Source organism: Zea mays, chromosome 3 (assembly GCF_902167145.1).
Source record: "Zea mays cultivar B73 chromosome 3, Zm-B73-REFERENCE-NAM-5.0, whole genome shotgun sequence".
Classification (NCBI taxonomy): domain Eukaryota; kingdom Viridiplantae; phylum Streptophyta; class Magnoliopsida; order Poales; family Poaceae; genus Zea; species Zea mays.
Window position 1 is genome coordinate 161,070,229 of NC_050098.1, and position 18,236 is coordinate 161,088,464.

General features: G+C 50.3%; 1 protein-coding gene across 3 annotated transcripts; it reads left to right on the plus strand.

Annotated features, from left to right (window-relative positions):
- Window positions 1-11,654: 11,654 nt before the first annotated feature.
- On the plus strand, window positions 11,655-17,988 carry LOC541641 (histidine kinase 2). 3 transcript variants are annotated; one of them, XM_035966084.1, is made up of 12 exons: window positions 11,655-12,934; window positions 13,046-13,327; window positions 13,609-13,775; window positions 13,867-14,076; window positions 14,177-14,363; window positions 14,496-14,547; window positions 14,634-14,863; window positions 14,974-15,072; window positions 15,186-16,294; window positions 16,450-16,800; window positions 16,902-17,097; window positions 17,482-17,988. In XM_035966084.1, exons 1-10 carry the CDS (start codon window positions 12,506-12,508, stop codon window positions 16,706-16,708), a joined length of 3,024 nt encoding a protein of 1,007 aa, XP_035821977.1. In that variant the 5' UTR covers window positions 11,655-12,505; the 3' UTR covers window positions 16,709-16,800; window positions 16,902-17,097; window positions 17,482-17,988.
- Window positions 17,989-18,236: the final 248 nt, after the last annotated feature.

Genomic DNA, 18,236 nt, shown 5'->3' on the forward strand with positions numbered 1-18,236 from the left:
TGATCATGGTGACGTTGTTTCTCTCGTGAGAAATTTTGAGAGTGTCCCATATTTGCTTGGCATTCTCCAAGCCGCTGACTTTGTTGTACTCATCCCTGCATAGAGATGCTAACAAAATAGTAGTAGCTTGGGCATTTTTATGAACTTGCTCGTTGATAAATATGGGGTTATCACTACTGTCAAACTTCATTCCATTTTCCACTATTTCCCAAATACTAGGATGAAGAGAAAATAAGTGACTACGCATTTTATGACTCCAAAAAGAATAGTCATGTCCATCAAAGTGAGGGGGTTTTCCAAGTGGAATAGACAATAAATGAACATTTGTATTGTATGGAATGCGAGAGTAATCAAAAGAATAATTTTTATTTTTTGTTTTCTTTTTCGTAGATGAGTCCTTGTCGTTGTCGTCTCTTGGTGAAGAAGAGGAGACATCGTTGTCGTAGTAGATAATCTACTAATGCACCTTTTCTTCTTCCCATCCTTTCGCTTGTTATTCGAGCCTGAGTCAGTGGGCTTGTCACCTTTTGGCTCATCGATGTTGAGAGTCTCCTTCTCCTTGTCATTGATCACCATCCCCTTGCCTTTAGAATCCATCTCTTCAGGTGATTAGTCCCTTTATGAAGAGAACGACTCTGATACCAATTGAGATCACCTAGGGGGTGAATAGGTGATCCTGTAAAAAACAGCTCAACAAAAATAAACTTGGACTAATATTAGATTAGTGAAAGTAAGAGCCAAGTTCGAATGAGGAGTATGAGCGGAGTAAACTTCTTCACTTAATTGCTCTTCACTAAGTGAGTATTAAAGTAGGATGAAGACAAGTGACATAGTGATTTTTATCATGTGGTTTGGCCAAGTAGAATACTTGCCTACTCCATGTTGTGGTGTCCCAACGGACGAGGGTTGCACTCAACCCCTTTCAAGTGATCCAAAGATCAACTTGAATGCCATTGTTCTCTTTATCTCAACAATATACCGTTGTGAGGAATCTCCACAATTTTGGAGTCTCTCATGCCTTACACAATTGATCTTAAATGAACACAAGAGTAAGGGAGAATAGAAATGCACACAAAAGCGAGAGTTGCAGCAACAACACGCACACAAGACAAGAACGAGCACACGAAACAGCATAGCGGAGTTACAGCTCAAAGAAGTGCTCGAATCTCTATCGCAATGAACAAAATGCGTGTTTACGAAGTATCAGCGTTGTAGAATGTTCAAATGGTGCTTGGTGTAGAGTTCCATGCGCCTAGGGGTCCCTTTTATAGGCCCAAGGGACCTAGGGGCCGTTGGAGCTCTATTTGGAAGGCCCTGCTTGCCTTCTGTCCGCGGGTGCACCGAACTGTCTGATGTACACCGGACAGTGAACAGTGCGCGACTGTGTGCATGCGGAGAATCCCCTGATTGGCTGCTTTCCTATTTTGGGGGGCACCGGACCAATCGGTGTGGGGCACCGGACTGTCCAGTGCGCCACTTGACCGTTGGCCCAGGGCCAACGTGGCCACTAGCCGTTGGATGCTGGCTCACCGGACTGTCCGACATCTCGCACGGACCGTCCGGTGAATTGTAGCCGACGCAGGCTGAAAATCTCGAGGACAGCGAGTTGGTCGAATCGTGCACTGGAATGTCTGGTGCACACCGGACTGTCCGATGGGTAGCACCAGACCGCCCGGTGCCTCCAGTCCAGCACACTTTCTCTTTTTATTCGTTTGTTTTCTTTTGCTTCTTTTGGACATGACTTTATAAAGTCACTGTCACTTAGACAAAAGTGATTAGCACATAAAAACAATTTACTAAGTGTCTAGAGCTTACCTTTTCACTTGGTCCATCCATGCCCTTTTCGGAGTTCAATTTGCTTCATATATCTTTGCTTATACACTATGTTAGTGCAAACATAATGTGTTGTGCATATAATCACCAAAACAATATAGAAATGGCCCAAGGGCACATTTCCCTTTCAGTTGGTGCGTTAGGAATTGGTCGCTTGCGCTAAGGGCTGACCAATTGGGTGCTGGATAGGCTGGGTTGGGCAATGGCCAGAAGTGCCATCCGGTGGTTGGGAACAGTCTTGCAAGGGCGTGGAGCCATGGAGGCGGTCTCCCAAACTTGTTCCTAGGCACACCACAAGTCCAAACGGATCCAAACCAATTAGCGGGATTCGACTTGGCGCGAGCGCGGGGAGGACGAAGAACTGAGACGACTGACACATGGGGTCTGAACATCAAAGAGAGAGAGAGAAGAACGAGGGGGGGGGGGGGGGGGGCAGGCCTGATGGCCCAAAACAGCCGCGAACTGGGGATGAGAGGGGAAATTCCTTTCCCATTTCTCGGAATTTTTTAATTCTTTTTCTTTATTTAAAATACATGGAGACACATAAATATTGGATGTTTTTAAAAGAGGAGACCCCATTTCTATTATTTTCATAACAAAAATACAACTGAATACCCATGGCACTAGGAAGATCACATGGGAACAATATGAGACCGAGGGCATCGTTCACAGTTAACATCCAAGTGTTTTACCAGCAAAAGTACCCCTTGATTTAGAAACGACACTCAAACTGTCTGCACCCAAGTTTGCAGGAGAACAACCTGACTCTAGGAAGCAAACTTCAAATCCAAGACAAATAGATAAACACCCATGCAGGGGTCAACATTCTCACAAACAAAAGAAAGACTAATGCAAATAACTAAGCTCTACTAGAACAAAGTCTCAGGAATAAAATATCCCCTTTAAGGGAATAACAATTTTTAGGGTAGGTCCCTGTCGGAGAGGGAATTCTCCGGCCGGGTGGCGGAGTGCACCCGCCATAAATCCTAAGATGAGGAGGGGGCTTAGGCGTTTTGCCTGTTGGTAGATGAATGAAGAACTCAGGAACACGCAAGGGTTTAGAGTGGTTCGGGCCGCCGGAGCGTAATACCCTACTCCACTGTGTGATGTATTGAGCTTGAGAGCTTGTATGAACTTGTGAGCCTGAGCTAGGTCTAAGTGTGTCTGTGTGAGCTTGTCCTCCCTAAAAAGTTGTATGTCTCCCCTTTTATAGCTAAGGGGGGCACATACAAGGGTACTGAGCCCCGACATGTGGGCCCAAGAACATAACGGATGTGGTACTTGGATCTACTAATGTTCGCTGCTGGAGCAATCTTCCTTCGCCTTGTCATCCGAGATCTGTGCAGTATTGGCGTGCAGGGGAAGCTTCTCGTATAAGTGATGATGGGCACAGTGCACCCCGCAGCACGGGAACACTGTTTGACAATGGGATAGACAGGCACGCTGTCTGCAGGATGGCCCTGGCGCCGCCTGCCAGCGGAGTGGACATGACGCATTAAATGCTAAGGGGGCACATCGCCTGTCAGCAGGGTGGATAGGCGGCGCGTCCTCTCTTCAATAAATGCAGAGACCGCGCGGCCCAGAGGCCTTACGTCAGGCTCCGCCCGCTGGCTTACGTCACGGGCAACAAGCCACGTGGTAGCATCGGGTCTCCACCTGAGCGGGGAGCGCAAGCGCACAGGATAAGACCTGGACACGTGTCAGTACCAGACCCTTGCTTAGGCCAGGGCATCCCTTGTCCCGCGACCTCGCTATGGGTGGCCCGGACCTTACTCAGAGGGATCCAGACCCCATCCAAGGGACCCGACACGCTACTTGGGAGTCCCAGACCGTATTCGGGGGTCCGGGTTATGCGTACAGGGGTCCGGCGCTTCCTCGTGGAGGTCCAGTCCAACTGATTGCATCCTGGGATATATCATCTTTTCTGGTCACGTGGCGCCCCTTGAGTCGTACACATGGTGGGGTCGGGTGCTGTTCACCGCGCGGTTAGAGATCGCTGCACGGGCATCGTGTCTTCATACTGTAGTAAGGGGTACCCCTGATTCAGGGTACTGACAATGGCCCCTGGGCCCACCTCAGGGGAGGATACGAGCCTACAGGTGGGGCCAAAGTTTTGATTGGCGATTGGCTCGTTGCTCCTACGCGCCCGTTGGTGCAATTACTGCCGGTTCGCCCTTGGTCGCACCGACTGCCACGCCTGTCCTCGTGGCTGACTGACCCTTGACCTCCGCACTTAATGGCTTTGTTGGGCCATGCGCGGGGTGCCTCGAGACGCTGCATTGGCTTTGAAAATTTAACTTCTCCGTCTTCTGCGACAGCCCCGAGGAGCCGCGGTACTGGCGCGAGTGGCGGTTCAGCTCCTCTGTACTCAGGAACGGGCACCCAAGGAGGGTGACTCATGGGCTCGGGCCCCCGTGTCAGAGACTGGGCTGTTGGTTTCGGCGGGGGCAAAGAGGCGCGCTATCGGAGGCGGTGGCGTGCTCTTCACGCGTTGGTCCGCCTTCTCCACACACAGAAACCGGCGCGCCAAGTACATGGCATGTGGGCCTGGGCCCCCATGCCATAGGTTGGACCATTGGTTGCGATGAAGCCGAGGGGGCGTGCTACCGCGGGGCGGTAGCACGCTCCTTGTGCGGCGGTTCGCCTTCTTGACCGTTGGTCACGGCTAAGATGAAGGGGCGCACTACCGCGGGGCGGTGGCATGCTCCTTGTGCGGCAGTTTGCCTTCTTCGCACTCGAAGACCAGCGCGCCAGCCATACGACTTGTGGGACCGGGCCCCTGTGTCACATGATGGATACCCCGGTGTGCATCAGGGGAGACTTTTCGCGACGCTTCGAGGCGGGAGCGGGGGAGTCTGCCTTTAAAGAGGGGTTCATCCCTCGGGTAGCAGCCATGCCTTGCTTCTCTCCCACTCGCGGCGTCCTTTCGCCTCCGAGCTCTCTGCGCCCCTTTGCCTTCAAGGTCTCTGCTTTGTGTTGCCGTAGTTTGCCATGGCCTTGTAACTTCATCCCGAGCGTGCCCAGACTGAGTGAGTGCTCGACATGGTATACAGCCTGCTTGGATGGGATGCACCGGCGTTCGGTGGAAGGATTTGCGCCGGTGCCATCCACCCCGGTGAACTTGCCGCTAGAGAGTTAGTGCCTTCTGTCCTCCCCAGCGGGCTAGTGTTACCGTACTTGTCTTTCCTCTGCTGGAGGTGTGCGACCTTGCGGGAGCGACGCTCTTCCACCGATGCTTGGCTTCAAGGATGTTCATCAGCCTCGCGGTGGTGGAGAGCGAGCTGAGCCGTGGTTCCGCCTCCCACATGGGCTGGTGACCCGCCTCTTCCTCCAACATTCGGAGGAAAAGGATGATCACCAGCCTTGTGAAGGTTGGAGGCAAACTTCGGCTACGCTGTCCCGACTAGACCGTAAGCACCGCCTGTCGCCATGCTCCCAGCTCCATGGCTTGGATGGTCTTGTCCTCACCCCCGTAGGAGGGCGGGAGCGAGGGCCTCTTTGCCATGGGGCACACACTGAGGTGGCTGCCGTCGCTGGCAAGCCGCTGGTGTAGAGGTGGTCGCCGCCGCTGGTGAGGCTACCCGGTGCCGAGGTGGTCGCCTCCGCTGGCGAGCCGCTCAGTGCCGAGGTGGTCGCCTTCGCAGGCGACCCGCTTGGTGTAGAGGTGGTCGCTGCCGCTGGCGAGCCGCTCGGAGCTAGCTACCCACGCGATCCTACTGGTGTGGAGGTAGTTCATACCTGTAGAGTAGAGATGGAGCTAGGACTCCGCTCGAAGGCGGATGTAAAACTTTTGCTTTTTGTAAGGTACTTTTGAGTACTATTTATCAAGCAGTATTAGCACTTATCTGTGTACCACTTATCCCTGTTGTGTGTGGTGTAACCGATTCCTCCATGGTACTTGACCCTCCCTGGGATGTAGGCTCGATTTGTCGAGGCTGCAGACCAGCATACCTAAGAAAGAGTTGGCAATGGCCCGTAGGAGGTAGCCTCGACTGGGACCTAGGCCTGCACACAGCTTCAGCTAGGGAGCATTAGTAGTACACCCGCCATCTGACACTAGCCATCCTTTGATACATGCTCGGGACCTGCAGGGTCTAGTCTGGGAAGCCAAGTTGTGTGTCCGGGCCCCCTGGATGGTGGTTCTAGGTACTAGGACACCCGTCGCAGAGTGGTGGAGCGTGCAGGCCCAAGGTATGGAACCAGGCTGAGCGGCTACATGGCTCCGGACCACCCCAGGAGACAAGTGTCCATTCTCTAGTTCCGGACCCCAGGTTGTCGGACCCACAAGACTTATACCTCCAAATACTAGGGTACCTGTCACGGAGTGGTGGAGTGTGCAGGCTTTTGGGTACAGGACCAGGCTAAGCGGCCACACAGGCTCTGGACCACCCCATAGAATGGGATCCCGCTCTTTAGAGCCGGCCCCAGGCTGTCGGGCCCTCCTGCTTTCGCAAAGAGGTCCTAAACTGCAAGTCTGGCTATTCAATTCGGATGTCATCATGTCTGATGGGATGAGAACTGTTCTGGTGGGTTAGATAAAATAACATCTGGAAAACTGCAAGGTAAGACCATGGAGCAGTAGGATAAAACTATCATAGAGGTACATCCGAGGGGGTAAATCTTTTCTTTATAACCTGTCATGCATGGGTGCAGACTAACAGGCCAGGCTTACGAGGGCGGACCTCACCGGGTTGGCGTACACGTATGCGCTACCTAGTTACAAAAGGGAGAAAAATTCGACCCCTCAGACTTGCTCCTATGGATAGAACTTACAGAGATGCTCCAGTGGTCAGGAAGAGGTACTCCTTTAGTCGTAGCAAGATAGTCTCCCCCGGGTCGGCGTATTCCCGTCACCTTGAAGGGTCCTTCCTAGCTGGGGGAGCGTTGCAGAGCTCTTCTAGGTTTGGTACTTGCCGTAGGACTAGGTCCCGACCCTAGGTTCCCATCTGCGTTTGATGACAGAGTCCTCGTCCCTGTGCTGTAGCCATTTCTGCATAGACTTGTCAGAAGCCTGGACCCGTGGGGAGTCCAGAAGGGTTCCCGGGGGAAGGCAGGCTTCGGCCCCGTAGACCGGGGAGTACGGGGTCCCTCCGGGGGTCCATCTAGTTGTCGCCACTGGAGTAGGAATCTCTGGCGAAGACATCCTTTAGGTCCCCCTCGAGTGACTGATACCCGAGGTCCCATTCAGCCGTGGCCACCTCGCCGTCATTGACCCTTTCCTTGCCAGGTCAGCGACGAGGTGGGGAGCTGTCCTTGGAAGACTGCTCACGCCGCTCGCTGACACGTTTCGCGAGGTCAATGATCTCATGACACTCTACGGCGCTGTGGCGACTGTTGGGGTGCACAGGGCATGAGCCGCTGTTACCCCTCTATGGTCGTGGGCGCTTGTTGCGGTCGCCTCGGCCCCTAGTCACAGATGCAACGACTAGAGCGGTTGACCGCAGCTTCTCGTGGCCGCGACCCTTCTTTTTCTTCTTACCGTCCCGGGGGACGGCACCCGAGCCACCCGACTAGGTAGCCCTGGTTTGTGGGGCCGAGTGCCATGCACGGCCCTCGGCGGCTCTGGCGCATTTGTCGGCCAGAGCGAAGAGTGTGGGGACAGTCTCCACGTCATGTGTGGCCAACTTCTCCAACATTTTCTCATCACGTACTCCCTGGCGGAAGGCCGTGATGATGGAAGCATCGAAAATGCGAGGTATAGTACCTCGCACCTTGGTGAAGCGGGATATGAACGTCCGGAGAGTCTCCCCGGGCTCCTGGCTTACTGCATGGAGGTGGGCCTCCACACCGTGTTGCTGGTAAGCGCTGGTGAAGTTCGCAATGAACCGCGCGTAGAGCTCTTCCCAGGAGTAGATTGACCCTGGGGCGAGGTTCATGAGCCAAGTCCGGGCAGGTCCAGACAAGGCGACATGAAAATATGTCGCCATCACAGCGGTGTTTCCACCTGCTGTTGTGATAGCGGTGACGTACACCTGCAGGAATTCCGACGGGTTTGACGTACCGTCGTATTTTTCCGGCAGGTGCGGCCGGAACTTGGATGGCCATGACGTTGCACGGAGATGATCCGCGAGAGCAGCGCAGCCCACGCCGGCCAAGGGGACGCCCGCTTGGGACCGGGTGCCCATTGGGGCATGTGGTGCTACCACAGCGAAGTCTTGATCGAGGTTGCGACCCTCGATGTTTTGCCGGCGCTCGCGCGCCCTATCTAAAGAGACCCGGGCGTCCTCTCCTGCACGCCTGCGGTTGAGCTCTGCCCGGAGGTCGTTGGTCTGTGCGCCCCTCACTGAGGGTGAGCGCATAGACGCCGACACCTCATGTTGGCACCGGGATGACCGTGGCCTCGACCTGATCGAGGTAGAATGTGCCATGCCGAGCAGCCAGTCGACGTCGTCCCGCCACTGCTTCATGGCCCCCAGCGAGGCCGTGGAGCTTGGAGGGTGACACAGCAACTCCCTAGCTGCGGACAATGCTCCCGGAGCCGTCCTCGACGGAGTCCGAGATGTCTGTGCAGTTGTATGCTGTCGTGCAGCGTGCACAGCAGCAGTGCCCGACACTAGGCGGTTGGGAACCTGTGGCGTGGAAGAAACAACTTCTTCCTCCACTAGGAAATCCGTTGAAGTCTCGGCGCGGTGCTCAACGATTTGCACCATCATGCTGAGCGAGAAAACAAGCAAAAACCTAATGCCTAGGCCCCCTACATGGCGCGCCAAATGTCGGAGAGGGAATTCTCCGGCCGGGTGGCGCAGTGCACCCGCCCTAAATCCTAAGATGAGGAGGGGGCTTAAGCGTTTTGCCTGTTGGTAGATGAATGAAGAACTCAGGAACACGCAAGGGTTTAGAGTGGTTCGGGCTGCCGGAGCGTAATACCCTACTCCACTGTGTGATGTATTGAGCTTGAGAGCTTGTATGAACTTGTGAGCCTGAGCTGGGTCTAAGTGTGTCTGTGTGAGCTTGTCCTCCCTGAAACATTGCATGTCTCCCCTTTTATAGCTAAGGGGGGCACGTACAAGGGTACTGAGCCCCGACATGTGGGCCCAGGAACATAACGGATGTGGTACATGGATCTACTAATGTTCGCTGCTGGAGCAATCTTCCTTCGCCCTGTCATTCAAGATCTGCGCAGTATCGGCGTGCAGGGGAAGCTTCTCGTATAAGTGATGATGGGCACAGTGCACCCCGCAGCACGGGAGCACTATTTGACAATGGACTGGACATGCACGCTGTCTGCAGGATGGCCCTGGCGCCGCCTGCCAACGGAGTGGACAGGACACATTAAATGCTGAGGGGGCACATCACCTGTCAGTAGGGTGGATAGGCGGCGCGTCCTCTCCACAATAAATGCAAAGACCGCGCGGCCCAGAGGCCTTACGTCAGGCTCCGCCCGCTGGCTTACGTCACGGGCAACAAGCCATGTGGCAGCATCGGGTCTCCGCCTGAGCGGGGAGCGCAAGCGCACAGGATAAGGCCTGGACACGTGTCAGTACCGGACCCTTGCTTAGGCCAGGGCATCCCCTGTCCCGGGACCTCGCTGTGGGTGGCCCGGACCTTACTCAGAGGGATCCGGACCCCATCCAAGGGACCCGACACACTACTTGGGAGTCCCGAACCGTATTCGGGGGTCTGGGTTGTGCGTACAGGGGTCCGGCGCTTCCTCGCGGAGGTCCGGTCCAACTGATTGCATCCTGGGATATATCATCTTTCCTGGTCACGTGGCGCCTCTTGAGCCGTCCACATGGTGGGGTCGGGTGCTGTTCACCGCGCGGTTAGAGATCGCCGCACGGGCATTGTGTCTTCATACTGTAGTAAGGGGTACCCCTGATTCAGGGTACCGATAGTCCCATATAATTAAAATAAATTAGCCTTCACAAAAATAAATAGAGCACCAAAGCAAATCTTTTTGAAATTCTATAACAAGAAAAATCCTTGCTCCAAGATGAATGCATCACATAATTCAAACTCTATTTTGAAAATAACTATCTCTCCTCTAATGGTTCTTGCCAAAAAATCAAATTGACTCTAAGGGATAGTCTAGAGGTGTTACACAATATTGATAACTTCGCCCAAAATGAATCCAAACATTGTATTCTGAGAGCGTATATCTTACCATATCAATAATAATCTTATTCTTCCTTTCAATTATACCATTCTGCTCCAAAGTATATTCGGTTAAAAATTCAAGTTTGATATCCTTGTCATCACAATATTTGTCAACTCTTGCATTTTTAACCCTATACCATTATCACTTCTAACTTTATTTATGTTATTCTGAAGTTCATTTTGAGCTCTTTTAACAAAATACTCGAAGGTTTCATATACACTTGATTTATCATGAAGAAAGAATATCCAAGTGAATCTAGTGAAATCAAACACATCCTTCAGTCTTTTGACAGGATTACACTTAGTTGTATACCACGGGGGCTTCAAACCATAGAATTCAGGGTCCGACCACTCTCATAATGAGAGGTTGGGACTATAGGAATTCGAGGGCCAGTAGAGGGCCTCGAACCTCTAAGTGATGTTAAGTGCTCTAGGGGACAGACTGCCCTAAGCACTCGTATCCTTCATAACGTCCTACGACACGAGGGCCCTAGGGACTTAAACTCATGAGCATCTCGGAGCATGAGGGATCCTAGGGAGTTGATTTGCTGATTAGAGACTCGAGCACGATGGTCCTTAAGGACTTAGATTGTTTTGTCCTAGGACGTCTCAAGGCACTAGGGGTCCCAAGCTGGCACCGAGTCTCTTAGTGGCTTTTTATGAGATTTTGTGGTGTAGTTATTCTTTCGAATATCGAATGATGTGTTTTTATTCCTTTGCTCCGAGGCCTATGGAGTGATGAAGGTGATTAAGTACAAGTTAGTGAGGGGTGCACGACATGACGAGAGGATCAGCTCATAAGATCAAGTATAATAAGGTGATGTAGACGGAGTAAGATATCTCATGTCAGATTTATGGTGATGCGGAAGAAAAAGAAATAAAGAGAGAAAGAGAACATGCTGATCATAATAGCCAGCTGAAAGCGGGCTAAACACAGTCTTCAACATAATTTGTGAGAGTAAGAGATGAACCAAGTATTAAACATATAACTTATTGACTAGACTTTTAGCTAATAGTACATGACATGACAACATTATAACCCCTATTATAAGCTATATTATTAACCTTGCTCTAACCATAAAGCTATCTACAGCTAAGTGTGTATATGGACGTGTAAAACACAATTTTTACTATAGTATGTACTGTTTACAGTATCAAATATGAAACACGGAATGTTGTAAGGAGACTACTGAAGATAATCTAATAAGGGGAAGGCCCATAGAAGAGTAGGTCCGGGGAAGATGAGATTGCCACCTGCATGTGAAATATTTAACTATTTGATATTGATATAGACATCATTTCTCAGTCTCTTCGCTTCGGATTAAAGCTAGATATTCATACCGCTGCAGGTGTAATACACAAATATAAAATACAGTAAAAACCGTTTTAGATTAAAGCTAATCCAACAACTTGTCTATGTCTGGTAGTTTTATTATGAGAACTAAAATTTGCTATGGTAAATAGTAACCGGTCTACAACTTTGTCATTATTGCCCCACTGGCAATGATTAGCAAAGAGATATGATTGAAGGTAAAGCTGATTTTTTACATATCCCTCCATTCGAAATAGGATCTATGTGGTGTATTCATTTGGCGTGACACATCAGCGAAACAGTAAAATTATAGAGCATAGAGCAGTTAATACTATCTGTAGCAAATTTACACCTGCCACCGTAAAATAGAGATACGAAAACTCCCTATCGACGATGACAAACGGCTTGCTGGCCTCTCCTACTGTTGTGACTGGTGCCACCTCTCCTTTCCCTTCTTCCTCCGTGCCCCAATCCCTCTTCTCCCCTCGACCAGCCGAGAGAGCGCCCCTACCGCAGCAGCTGCAGTGCTGCTCTGCTCTGCTCTGTTCTGCCCCCACTTCACCCTCTCGTCTCACCCCGCCTGCAGCTTGGTCGCTTTTCTCCCCAGTCTCCTCCCCTCCACCCTCTCGTCTCGTCGCACCTCACCTGCTTGGTCGCTTTTCTCCCCCAATCTCCTCGTCTCCCGCCGGCACCAATACCATCCTCTGTCCGCTCGCTGTTGCTGTTGCTATTCCCGTCCGTCCCGTGCTTCTACTCGCTAGTCGTTTCGTATTCGTATCCTCTCTCCTCAGCCGCCCTGCTCCCCTCCCGTCCTCTGGTGTCTGGTCAAACCAGCGGCTCCCAAGATTTGCCGCTGCTTCCTTCCTGGAGAAATCAAGCCTGTGCGGCGAGAAATCAAGAGGAAGGGGGAAGAGAGGGAGAAAGAGAGAGGGGCGGGGGTGGAGGAAAGAAAGCCTGCCCCTTGCGGACGTGCCTGCTCCCTCGGGGGCATTCAATTGGAGCCAACAGTGGGCGGGTGGGCGGCTGCTACAGCACGGCGGCCTCCATAAATTAGCTCCCCGCGTTCCGGCCCCTTCCGCCCCCTGTCGTCGCACCCGCCCCGTGTCTCCCCCGATCGGTCCGTCGATCACGCGGACGCCCGCCGGAGCATGCGCGCCGCGGGCCTCGGCCGCCGGAGAAGCAGCATCAGCCGCCGCGCCGCCGCCGGCGTCCGGAAGGAGATGTAGCGCTAGCTCCCCGACCCGCGAGGAAAGGGAAAGGGGAATGACCGTTACGGCGCGCGGGAGGAGCGGTGGAGCCGGGATGGGGGAGAAGGGCGGCGCTCCCGGGCTCGGCTTCCTGAGCCTCGATCGGATGCGCGTCCTCCTGCCGCCGCTCCGCCTGCCGGAGAAGCTGTCGGCCAGGACGCTGCGGACGCACCTCTTCACTAACTACCGGATGCGCAAGGTGCGGGACAGCTCCAGCTGGCTCATCCCGCTCTGGGTCAGCTCTTGGGTCCTCGTCGCCTCCCTCATCTACCTTTGCATGAGCTACCAGGCCGTCGGCAAGCGCCGGGAGTCTCTCGCCAGCATGTGCGACGAGCGCGCGCGCATGCTCCAGGACCAATTTAACGTCAGCATGAACCACCTCCAGGCGCTCGCCATCCTCGTCTCCACCTTCCACCACTCCAAGACACCCTCCGCCATCGACCAGGTAGGTACCCTGCTGTGCTGCTATCCTAGGGAGTGTTCCTTCACCTCAATCTAAGGCTAAGCAAGATTTCTTCTCCCGGGCGTGACGAAATCCATCTGACCGTTGCTGCAGAAAACGTTCGCGAGGTATGCGGAGAGGACGGCGTTCGAGCGGCCGCTGACGAGCGGGGTCGCGTACGGGGTGCGGGTCACGCACGCCGAGCGGGAGCAGTTTGAGCGCCAGCAGGGATGGAGCATCAAGAAGATGTACTCCTCCAAGACCAAGAATCAGTCGCAGGGACCCGGGAACGCCGAGGACGCCGAGGTGCGGGAGCCGGCGGAGGAGTATGCTCCCGTAATCTTCGCGCAGGACGCCTACAAGCACGTCATCTCCTTCGACTTGCTATCCGGCGCCGTGAGCACTCGCCCTGCCCCCAGCCCCCTACCTTCTCCTCGCAAGATTTCTTCATCTTTTTTACAGAGCAGGACCACAGCCGTAAAAAAAGCTGCAGTCTTTGGTGTTCACCATGTGCTCACCAGTCATAATCTGTTGCTACCCCTTTTTCACATCGGATTTTTTTTGCCCTTTCTTTTTAATCCGGGGTTCAATTACTCATGGTAAACCAAAAAAAATCATGTCATGGGCAACAGGGGTTATCCATCCACTAATCTCCTACGCCTCTTCTGCTCTTACAGGATGACCGGGACAACGTACTCCGAGCTAGAGAATCTGGGAAGGGTGTTCTTACTGCTCCTTTCAAGCTGCTCAATAATCGCCTTGGAGTGATCTTCACCTATGCTGTGTACAAGTATGAGCTTCCTGCAAATGCCAGGCCACAGGAGCGCATTCAGGCTGCTATAGGGTAAGCTCTTCATGAGCCCGACCTCCTATTTCCAGTAAGGAATGGTGCAACTGAATAACCGCTGGCCCTTTCTTTTTCTTTTTGCAAACAGCTATTTAGGTGGCATATTTGATATTGAAGCTCTTGTTGATAAGTTGCTTCACCAGCTCGCGGGCAAGCAATCCATCATGGTGAACGTTTACGATACTACTAATGAGAGACCAATCAGTATGTATGGTTCGAATGATACAGGCAGTGGCATGTGCCAGGTCAGCACACTGAACTTCGGTGACCCTTCAAGGAAGCATGTGATGCACTGCAGGTGATTTATTTCCTCTTCTAAGAAACCCGTAACTAAAATGTGTTGTCCTTGTAGTCTATTCATTGTAAAGCTCTGTGTCTCATCTGTTTCTCTTTAATAGGTTCATTCAGAGCCCACCTTGGCCTTGGATGGCAATAACGACATCAATTGGAACTCTAGTGATTGCTTTACTGATTGGATACATAGTTCATGCTACCGCAAAACGGATTGCCAGAGTTGAAGATGACTTTCAGGAGATGAGTTTGCTCAAGAAGCGCGCAGAGGATGCAGATATTGCCAAGTCACAGGTGATTAGTTCGCTGCAAACTATGCGTGTTTGTGTTACTGTTTCTCTTGGAGGCCAAAGGCTTGTTCTTTTCTCTCTTTTTCGAGGGACCAAAAATGGCACCTTATTAATTCAATGCTGTTTTTGCATGCAGTTCTTGGCTACTGTTTCTCATGAGATCAGAACTCCAATGAATGGTGTCCTAGGTGAGGTTCTAATGTATCTAAATTGTACAATAATTTTCATTGTTAATTAGGGCGAAAGGAGATATGAATGTTTCCAATTTTTGCAGGGATGCTCCAAATGCTCATGGATACTGATTTGGACACAACACAACAAGACTATGTTAGAACCGCACAAGCCAGTGGCAAAACTCTGGTATCCCTCATCAATGAGGTTCTTGATCAGGCAAAGATCGAGTCTGGTAAACTTGAGCTTGAGGTGGTACCCTTTGATCTTAGAACAGTTTGTGATGACATTTTGTCTCTCTTCTGTGGGAAAGCACAGGAGAAAGGACTGGAGGTAATCAAAGATTGCAGCCTTGCTGTCACGCCCTCAGTTTTACTGTATTTTATTATAAATGCACTGACTTTATTTTGGTTATTCCTTACTATGACGCTCAATGGGAGCAGTTGGCAGTGTTTGTTTCTGATCAAGTTCCACAAACACTAATTGGCGATCCTGGAAGAATAAGGCAAATCATTACAAATCTTGTTGGAAACTCTATAAAAGTAAGATAATCACTATACATTGATAGCAAATGGAAATTGGATAACCCTTTGTATATTTATGTCCATATATGCATTTGTTCTTTATTGGCTGAAGAGCTCTATATTTTCCACAGTTCACAGAGAAGGGTCATATCTACTTGACGGTTCATGTCGTTGAAGAGATTATGCATTGTCTGGAGGTTGAGACGGGAACTCAGTATACAAATACCTTAAGTGGCTACCCAGTGGCGAACAGGAAGCGCAGTTGGGAAAACTTTCGACTTTTTAGTAGGGAACTGAACTCATCCGAGATGCCTTTTGCACCCATTGCATCAGACTCAATAAGCTTGATGATATCAGTTGAAGATACGGGTGCTGGAATCCCGTTCGATGCTCAATCCCGTGTCTTCACCCCTTTCATGCAAGTAGGTCCATCCATCGCTCGCATACACGGGGGCACTGGCATTGGATTAAGCATCAGCAAATGCTTGGTTGGCCTCATGAAGGGAGAGATCGGATTTTCAAGTAAACCCCAAGTTGGTTCTACTTTCACCTTCACTGCAGTGCTTACGAGGGTCCATTCCAGCAGAAATGAGAATAAATCATCAGAATTTAAAGAGATCAATGCATTGGTGGTAGATCATAGACCGGTCCGTGCCAAGGTTACTAAGTATCATTTGCAAAGACTGGGAGTTCAGACTGAATTGACAACTGACCTAGATCAGTATATTTCTAAAAATAATTGTGGATCACAGATTGCAAAGCTTGTGCTCATTGACAAAGAAACCTGGCTGAAAGAATCCCACTCCATGCCTCTTTTGGTTACTAAATTGAGGAACAAAGATCAGCCAGACTCTACAAAGTTATTTCTTTTGGAGAACCCTAAAAGTTCTGTCAAGAGCAATTCACATATATTCAGGGAATATAACTTGAATGTAATTATGAAGCCACTTCGTGCAAGCATGCTTCAGGTTTCGCTACAAAGAGCATTGGGTGGGATAGATAAACTGCATTGCAGGAATGGAGTAGTCGGCAATTCAACACTGGGCAGCCTTCTTCACAAGAAGCGAATCATAGTGGTTGATGATAATATTGTAAATCTCAAGGTTGCTGCAGGCGCTCTAAAGAAATATGGCGCGGAAGTAACTTGTGCTGACAGTGGGAAGGAAGCAATCACACTGCTGAAACCTCCTCACAATTTTGATGCTTGTTTCATGGACATACAGATGCCTGAAATGGATGGGTGAGATTTTATCCCTTTTATCTTTGGATACTCATCATCTCACCATACTTTAGACATTATCTGTAATTATATTCAGTTGATACACAGTACTTGCTCTTGTCATCGATTTATATTTGTCTTGTTCTCTTTTGTCATGCATTTGGCACATTTTGCAGATTTGAAGCCACAAAAAGGATTAGAGTGATGGAAAGAGATCTAAATGAGCAAATAGAACGTGGAGAAGCCCCACCAGAATGCGTAGGGGTTCGGCAGTGGCGAACTCCAATATTAGCCATGACAGCAGATGTTATCCAGGCGACACATGAACAATGCTTGAAATCTGAAATGGACGGTTATGTTTCCAAGCCATTCGAGGGCGAGCAATTGTACAGAGAAGTAGCTCGCTTTTTCCTAAATCAAGACCAAGTTCAGTAGGTAGGCTTATATGGAGTGTAAAATAGTGGAGGATATCAGGGTTCACCCATCGAGGCTGAAAGAATTTTGTCAGAGATCCCATGTTCTTGAGAGTAAGTTCTTGACTTCTCTAGTTTCTTGGGAGTTCATTTTCCCCTAGCCCTAGTTTCTTTTTTCTTATTCATGCTGTAACATGTGAGGCTGGTATGCACAGATTATATAATTCATACCATGGAAATTGCACCAGAATATAAATGAGTAGCAACAATTGTGGGTCAATTCTTTCAAACGGTCAGTATCATTTGAGTTTTACATCACCGTTGCTTCACATTGCTACAGGTGGGCATCAATCCCCAGAGTTAGGGGCCCTATTAAAACGCTAGCAACGCTGGGATGTGGCCTCCAGTTAGGTAAACTTATTCGAAATGTCACTGTTTAATAGACATGTCAAGGCTTATTTTAAGCAAAACCAATACTTAATCGATTTTAGATTCAAGATAGTGCAGCTTGACAACTATCAAGACCTAGAAAGCTTACTATTATCTTGGCACCACCCCCTTTTTTGTTGCACGCGAGTAGGGTGTTGAAATGTATAAGTGGATTGCCTACCTTCTCCTAAAAGCTTTTGGGTTGAACTGATTATTGCGTCCACTCTAACAGTTGGTAGGGGTTCTGAAGAATTGTAACGCTTTCTTAAAGCAAGCTCTGTGTCAATATTTTAGAGGTCATTAATCATTATTTTAAGTCCATGGGATCCTTCAGGTCTAATGTCATGATTCTTCTCATTCTTTCAGGTGGAAAACACTTTAGGCTGGAGATGGAACCACCTATGTTCGGTTCCTTGGTACATCTGACCAAGCTGCAAAACTAAATGTGCAATGTCTTGAAATCAAGGTGCATGTGGAGCTATTTACTCGACAATCTGAGGTCAAGGCGTGTGAAAAAAAAGCCCAGCTGCATTCACTAACCGCAGATGTCCTCTGCCACTACAATATAGAGTAGGGAGAGAAATTTTCCTTCCCCAGAAGGTACCGGCTGTACATATTAGGTATTGGTTGTTTGTGCAGGCATTTGTTGGCATTTTGTTGTGCATCGTCTTCGGTCTGTATTGTTTGGGTCGAAGCTGTAAAATGTAAATGGCGTTTTCAAAGATGGAAGTTTTGTTTGACAAATACATCGGTCGTCATCAGCTTGTCTTCCTGAGTTTCTCTCCTGCTACTGGTTCTCTCCCAACCAGCCAATCACTATACTGAAGGCTGCCTGTTGGTGTGGCTTTATCTGATGAAACGGCTTTTGCCTGATGTCACGGAGCTTGTTTAATGTGTGGCCTGGAGCATATTGCGACGGCACCTAACTGCCGCAATATGTTAATCGCCCCCCAAAAGGTCCAAAGCGATGCACTTGATTGCTGCTGTTTAAACTAATGCCAGTGGTTACAAACGCCTAATCCTTTGGTTCTTGCTCAACGGAGCCTGCCAGTCGCTTTGTGTTTGTCCGGTTCAGTGCTTACACCAGTGGCTCGCACCCTGCCTGATTGTTTATTCTGTTG

What these genes read in the sequence shown, in the direction of transcription:
- LOC541641 (XM_035966084.1), top strand. Translation starts at nt 12,506, where the DNA reads ATGACCGTTACGGCGCGCGGGAGGAGCGGTGGAGCCGGGATGGGGGAG. An exon ending in CGCATTCAGGCTGCTATAGG is followed by an intron (nt 13,776 to 13,866) that starts GTAAGCTCTTCA and finishes TTTTGCAAACAG; the next exon opens with CTATTTAGGTGGCATATTTG. An exon ending in CACAGGAGAAAGGACTGGAG is followed by an intron (nt 14,864 to 14,973) that starts GTAATCAAAGAT and finishes CAATGGGAGCAG; the next exon opens with TTGGCAGTGTTTGTTTCTGA.